General features: G+C 44.2%; 1 protein-coding gene and 1 long non-coding RNA gene across 3 annotated transcripts; one reads left to right on the top strand and one right to left on the bottom strand.

Annotated features, from left to right (window-relative positions):
- Window positions 1-672: 672 nt before the first annotated feature.
- LOC146288436 (nectin-3-like) lies at window positions 673-2,663 on the bottom strand. Its single transcript, XM_084698578.1, has 3 exons — window positions 2,347-2,663; window positions 1,490-1,831; window positions 673-1,367 (listed from the first exon to the last, which is right to left on the bottom strand). Exons 1-3 carry the CDS (start codon window positions 2,402-2,404, stop codon window positions 1,255-1,257), a joined length of 513 nt encoding a protein of 170 aa, XP_084554704.1. The 5' UTR covers window positions 2,405-2,663; the 3' UTR covers window positions 673-1,254.
- Window positions 2,664-2,850: 187 nt separating this feature from the next.
- Window positions 2,851-6,106, top strand: LOC146288437 (uncharacterized). 2 transcript variants are annotated; one of them, XR_014755197.1, is made up of 4 exons: window positions 2,851-3,100; window positions 3,245-3,380; window positions 3,591-3,681; window positions 4,943-6,106. It is a non-coding gene; the product is annotated as an uncharacterized LOC146288437 (long non-coding RNA). The 2 variants fall into 2 exon arrangements; XR_014755196.1 differs by having other exon boundaries at window positions 2,851-3,380.
- The last annotated feature ends 729 nt before the right edge of the window (window positions 6,107-6,835 follow it).

Here is a 6,835-nt window from a genome sequence, read left to right on the forward strand (position 1 = left end):
GTAGAAGAAACAGAAATTACTCATTCACCTCCTGACTGTGTCTTCAATCAGTACCCGAAGATGCAGTAGCATCTTCAGAAATCTTTCATAGGGGTGGCCAGACCGGGGCCACTGAAAATCTTGGGGTAGCACACCAAAATCAAAAGCCATACCATAATATCAGGAAATGTATCATGCTGTTGTTGACAGACGTTAACATTGGACCTTGAGTAGGCTTTATTTGCCACAAGAATATGAATCAATCAATCTCTTACTTCCACATTAAAGATTCGTTAAAATGAAAACATCGTTCACAAATGACATCACTACGGATTTCTGCTTATGTGGGCTCTTACGTAGCTATCATGTTCAGTATTTGGGACAGTCAATTGGTGTGGGGAAAATCAACTTATGCGGTTTAATCCATAACAATCTTAGTTTTAAATATCTATTAAAATGTGAATATGATATTGTATAAAATATTTACTCTAAGTAACCAGTAGATTACGAAATACGTTTGGTGTTTGGGGATGTCCTACGTAGGAGTTTGACATTATATCCTGAAAGTAATTGACAATGTTAACATGCATGTGAAGGGTCCTAGAATTTCACTTAAAACATCCTAATTGTTGAATTGAATCAGAATCAGAATTCGGTTTATTCGTCATGTACGTTACACAAACACGGAATTTACTGTGGCAGGAAGATGCAAACAATGAACATATACGGATTTGAGGTTTTGGTCCTGATGGAGCACAGCCTTCTACCGGAGGGGAGTAGCTGGAACAGTGTCCAGGGTGGGAGGAGTCGGCCACGATCTCCTCGCTCGCCTCAGGGTCCTCGAGGTGTGCAGGTCCTACAGGCAGATTGCAGCCAATCACCTTCTCAGCAGTACGAATGATACGCTCCAGTCTGCCCTTGTCCTTGGCAGTGGCAGCAGCGTACCAGATGGTGATGGAGTGGGTAAGAATGGACTCAATGACGGCTGTGTAGAAGTGCACCATTATTGTATTTGGCAGGTTGAATTTCTTCAGCTGCCGCAGGAAGTACATCCTCTGTTGTGCTTTCTTGGTGAGGGAGCTGATGTTCAGTTCCCACTTGAGGTCCTGTGAGAGGATCTTGCCAATGCAAGGAAGTCTACCCAAATTGGCTAACAACCCAGGGAAATGGCAACAGAAAGTATTGATAGGAAAGTCGTATTGCAAGTAATGTACTGGCTGCATTTCTTGTATCAGAGAATGTAATGATTCCCTCACAGAACACCACTGATCCACATCAAAGGTGCAAATAAACAACTGAACAAATAAACATAGAAACATAGAAGGACATGCCAGACCAAACATGTGTAGTCTTGCCACCGGTCGAGAGAGGGGTCTTCAAGGTTGGTCCTGACAGAGAAAAAATTGTCGCATCACAAACATCACTTGATTTTGTAACACAGAAATTCTAGCATTTTTATGAAGGGTTTCTATTTGACCAGATATTGACCAGAGACATGGGAGTACGATACCTCTGATCTCCAGCTTGTTAGCCACCCTCATGGAGCCATGGGGGTACGTGCTGAGGTCACAGTAGTAGAGCCCGCTGTCCCCTATCTGGACCCCTGACAGGTGCAGATGTGCTCCCCTCAGCCTCCCCCCCTGATCCACTACTGCCTCCACCGTCACATTGGCCCAAAACAGATAAGCTCCAAAATTGGGGTGATAAATTATGATCTTGTGGTCGGTAAATTCTTCTTTTTTAGTCCACTCAATCTGGGTGATGTTAAGGCTCTGGTTGTCCAGGATGCAGTGCAGAGTGACGTTCTTGCCTGCCAGTGCTGTTGTCAGCCGAACTGGATCAGCTGCGAACCCTGTCAAATACATCATATGAAGGAGATCACCAACGCTGTCCATCTAACTAAGCTCTGGCCAAGGAACCTAATCAGATAGAATAATTGAGGTGGTAACTCCTTAAAAGGGACCATAGACTCAAGATGGTTATGGCATGGCCATATAAATCTACTATGCTGAATGACGAGCAATTGAAAACGTCTCACCTCCTAAACGGTTGTGCTTAAACTCATTTGATCTAATCTACCTGATCTAATGATCCATGTTTATCCTCACATACTGTAGCACACAAATAAAAACACATGGTAGCAAAATAAAAGGAGTTGGATGAGAACTCCAAATCAAAACACTATCCAGTGGTTTAATACTAAATAACACCCAGAAGCAACATAATACATCTTTTACCAAACACAGACCACAAAAGATTATGTACCTAAAGCTTAATTTATTATTGTTTTTAAATGCAGCAAATCTTTGTCCAGGGCAAGAACCAGCCCTGATATTTTCAGTTACACCAGCCCTAGCATGAGATTACCTGGGATGGAGGCGAAGAGAAACAGAGAGACAGCGGTCACAGTCACAGTGGTAGCCATGTTCTGCTTCCTGCACTCAACTGCTGAGCTTAAACTGAAAGATTGGTTAAAATGTAGATAGGCTGGATTGTGGTCACAACAGAGCTTTGTAGCCTAACTACACAGGAAGCCACAAAGACATAAAGAAAGTCAGTCTCAGAGCAGTGGAGGACTCTATGTGTGTGTTCTTTTCTTGCTTATAAATTAAGGTATTCAGTTTCTTTCCGTTTGTAACTACTGGAGACCGATGGTAGAGTTTGTCACTGAAAACTAAACTTTGTTGAATTCATGTAAATTGGAGTTATTGTCATATCATGTTCCAGTATTTATGTTTTCTGACAGCTTGGTTGAGCTCATAGATCATTTGTGACATCATAAATGCTAGCGTGATCACATGAGACACCAGTCTGTGAGACTATTCATAAGAACACATTTGCAGGTAGAAACCTAAAAAAAAGTATTCGCTCTCTCGCTCTCTGCACCTGTTCTGCATTATTCTTTGATAGCTTACACAGGTGCATCAGTTTAATATTGACACCAATTATCAGCAAAGAGTGGTGTGACCTTCTATAAAAGAGGCACTTGTACATCTTAGTGTTGAGTAGTCGGTTTCCTATCAAGGCTGGAAAGGAAAAATTATGTTTTCAAAGCGGTCATTAGCTTAGTTTGCTTTACAGAAAGAACAGTGCAGCCTTTGTCTTGTGATTGTCTTTCAAGGTGAGTGTTCTTCACTTCAATGAAACATTTCCATTTGTTTGGATCTCCTGCATCTCTTCAGTCAAGTGGAATGGATGTTTACTCTCACATTTTGTATTCTCTCTACCAAACGCCTCTTCTGCATTCTATGATCGATCACGCAAGTGTATCACTTCACAATGAAAGGCAATCAGTCAAGTGGTTTGACCTATAAAAGCAGAGTTTCTGCTTTTCTGTCATGGTTAATGTCACCGTCTTGGGACCTAAAGAATGAGGCATTGTTTTCAAGATGTTTCATAAGGTGAGTCATTTTACATCTAATTGACCCACTTGATCCTGTAAACCCTTGAAACTGGCTCTTCACAATGATGACTTCCCAAGACCTCTGAAGTGCATTTTGACATGTACCTCGTGGTGATTTCTACACTTGAACTGAATGAAGGGCAAGAACAGGTTAAGGGCTTTGGCTAATATTGTGTTGACTAACCTTTCTTCCCTTCACTCTTTCTAGACTGCTGGGGGCTCCATTTGCCACGCTGATGGCAAGACTTGCTGGGTTGTAGCAGTTCTATTGTACTTCAGTGTACAATACATGGTTACTGGTAACTCCCTGCACCCCCAGTGCTTCTGAATTTTGTATGATCTTGGCTCATGATGTTGCCCAGGTTACTTCACTGCTATTTAATTGTACCAATGTTGCTTGTCAATTAGTCATCAAACCAGCCGATGTTAAATAGATAATTTGACCCCTCAACCTTTCCATATTGGACTTTCATTGTAAAATGGCACTGACTTAAATTTCAATAGATGTCCTGTGTGAAAGGTCAAGAGTCAATATAAGAATCCTGTCACAGTTCTTGTGAAAGGTTTCTTGCTGACTGGCTTTACTGACAGAATATCCTGTAGGGGGAGTCACTGCTCCCATAGTGAGTATTGGTAGATCTGGCACTTCAGAATACTTGTTAATTTTCCCTTAGCACGTACTATAGCTACCCTTTTGCTGTACTTTTGGAGGCGGTATGCATAACATTTCATTTAGGACACTAATTGCCATTTTTATTTTTTTTCTGGCACAAACCAGGTGTGTAGGCTCTTGCAGGGTTGTTCAATGCTGGTCCACTGTCCTGTGTTTTAGATGTTTACCTATTCCAGCAGCACACTTGATTGAAAAAAATAAATAAAAATAAAATGAAGAAAAATAAATAAATAAAATGGTTATCAGGTTTCCAGAGCTTGAATTGGGTGTGCTGGAGCAGGAAACATCTAAAACATGCAAAACAGTGGACCCCGAGGACCAAGATTGAACAACACTGCTCTACCTTCAAGCCATACTGATTAAAGGTACTTAGGAATGGTTTGCTGAACCCAATGCTAGTTTCCTCAAGGATCATAATGACTCTTGCTTAGACTGTTGCTCTTGTTGGTTAGTAGTAGCTGATTCAAACAGTTGTATTTTATTTTAGTTAAGTTAATCCTATTTTTATTGCTTTCCTACAGGTACACTTACACTTAGATTAATGTTGTTTTAATTGTGACTTGCTTAACTACATGCTCTTATGGTTTCTTCCCTTTAGCACTTATTTTTGGGTTGTTCACAATGTGTACTTGTTTTTGGCTACCCGCAATGCTTTGGGGCTATCTTGTTATTATCAGTGACCTATGCACTTTGTAAAGCTCTCTTGGAAGTCGCTTTGGATAAAAGCATCTGCTAAATGAATACATGTAAAGGATTGTAAGTGCTTGAACATAACCATGCAACATTAGAACTGAGTAACGTTTTCAAATGGCGTCATTTCATTGTTGCCGCATGGCCTTGTAGATTGTTTGGTTCAAAAAACATTTTTCCTCTCTTAACCCTTTCAGGCTCCAGGCCTCCCCCCTGTGTCTGCCTCCCTCCGGGCTGCTGTCCCCCAGGGTGATTCTGTGGTCCTGGCCGTCCTTCTCCTTCCGTCCCGGGTTGCTGCCCCCTGCACCGTTGTCATGGCCCTGTCCTCCTCTGTCGGGTTTCGCTGTCCACCCTGTCCCCGCTCTCCTTCCCATCCGGCCCTGGGGTGTCCGGTCCTGGCCCCCGGCTCCCCCCTGTCCCCCTTTTGCCTACGGCCCTCCTTCCCCTGCCGTCCGCCCCCACGGGCGCAGACCCTGGTGCTCCATGGTGATTTTGATGGCTGCTCCTTGTCAGCCTGCCAGAACCTCCGTGCATGCTCCTTCTGCGGCGGTTCCCGCTCTCGCTCCTCCTGCTCCCTCGACCCAGCGGGCCTCGGTGCCGCATTTGAGGCCCTCCCATCCGCCCGTCTTGCTGGGTTTTCTTGGTACACTGACAGGACTCAAACTGCTTGCTGGTCTGCCTGGCATTGGATGCAAAAGCAGGCCGTGCATCTTCGACCGTTTTTGAAGCATTCTGCTGGATCCTCCTGGGCACTTCTTCAGCTCCCTGAGGTGCTCGAGTTCCACCTTCGACCCCTACGCTCACCCATGCATGCTATATTCCCCAGACACCTTCATCTTCACCCTAAAATGCAGCAGATCAGGCCAGCTGTTCCGATCTTCCTCTTCCTACTTAACTCTCCCATCAGCCCCTATGAGTCCCTGGATAACCTGGCTCTCTCCAAATCAAGAAGCAATGCCCACCCTTCCTCACGGAATCGGGACACGTCGCCTCCCACTTCTGGTTCCACCATCCTCGCCAAATCAGGTGTTGACCCTGAATGAATGTGCTATTCCGCACATTCATTCATGATCGTTGCGGCTTCCAGCCAGGGCGTTGCCGACCACACCATCCAGCTCCTGGGTCGCCGGTCCTCCCAGGCATACCGCTCATACGTCAGGACCAACATCCGACCTTCACCATAGTCGGGCTCGCTGCAGCCCGCTAGGTGAGTCTGTCTTCTGGGGATCTGCTTGAGCAGTTGCTCGGCCGTGAACCACTAGGACTCTCAGCCACACCCCGGGTCCATGCCCAGGCCCGGCTCTGCTACCGGCCTCCACCAACCGTTCCAGGCCCGGCTCTGTTACCAGCCTCCTCCACCATCGGGCTTGGCTCTGCTACCAGCTCTGCTTCAATAAAAGTTATCTATTCAATCTATGGTGTGATTACTGAACTCGTGAACTGTAGTGTCCAGCTGGAACCTCAACCTTTAATGGCCAAGTAAAATGTGACAGTTCAGCTTGCTGCGCACAATATTACTCGGCTATAGAAACTCCCCTTGCTTAACCCACTTTACAACAGTTCAGGGACAAGTTTGATATCAGCTTTGGCAGGGATTTTTTTTCCGCATTCCTTTCAGCGCAAATAGTTTTATTTTAGTTTCATGTAATGTTGTTTTAGTCAAAATAAGATGATCAGTAGGCCTATCTAAATTAATGCACTGACTAAAGTAAATTGTTAAACCTCAACCTTTGATTTAACTGGGGCACAGCAAAAAGGGTCTCACGACGCCCCGACTAGAAGGCTCTTATTATATTCCAATTGAATGTTAATGAGATCTAAAATTATATTTGAGGCATTCATTTCACAGAATCAATGAGATGTCGTAATTTCTTTATTGTATTTTGAAAAAATATTACTGTCCGAAAGGTCCCTTATAAACGTTGTTAGCCAATTGGGCCATCTGCAAGTTCAAAACCACACACAGCTCAGTGCCAGACAATTTATTGTTATTGGAGCGTGCTGCTCCTTTCCAGACAATTGTCCCAGTAATCCCAATCAGTAAGGTGAGCCTTCCTTCTTGGTTTATTTTGTGAGACCACGGCCAAATG

The sequence above is a fragment of the Hypomesus nipponensis genome, chromosome 5, assembly GCF_054491055.1.
Source record: "Hypomesus nipponensis isolate SF chromosome 5, ASM5449105v1, whole genome shotgun sequence".
Taxonomy (NCBI): Eukaryota; Metazoa; Chordata; class Actinopteri; order Osmeriformes; family Osmeridae; genus Hypomesus; species Hypomesus nipponensis.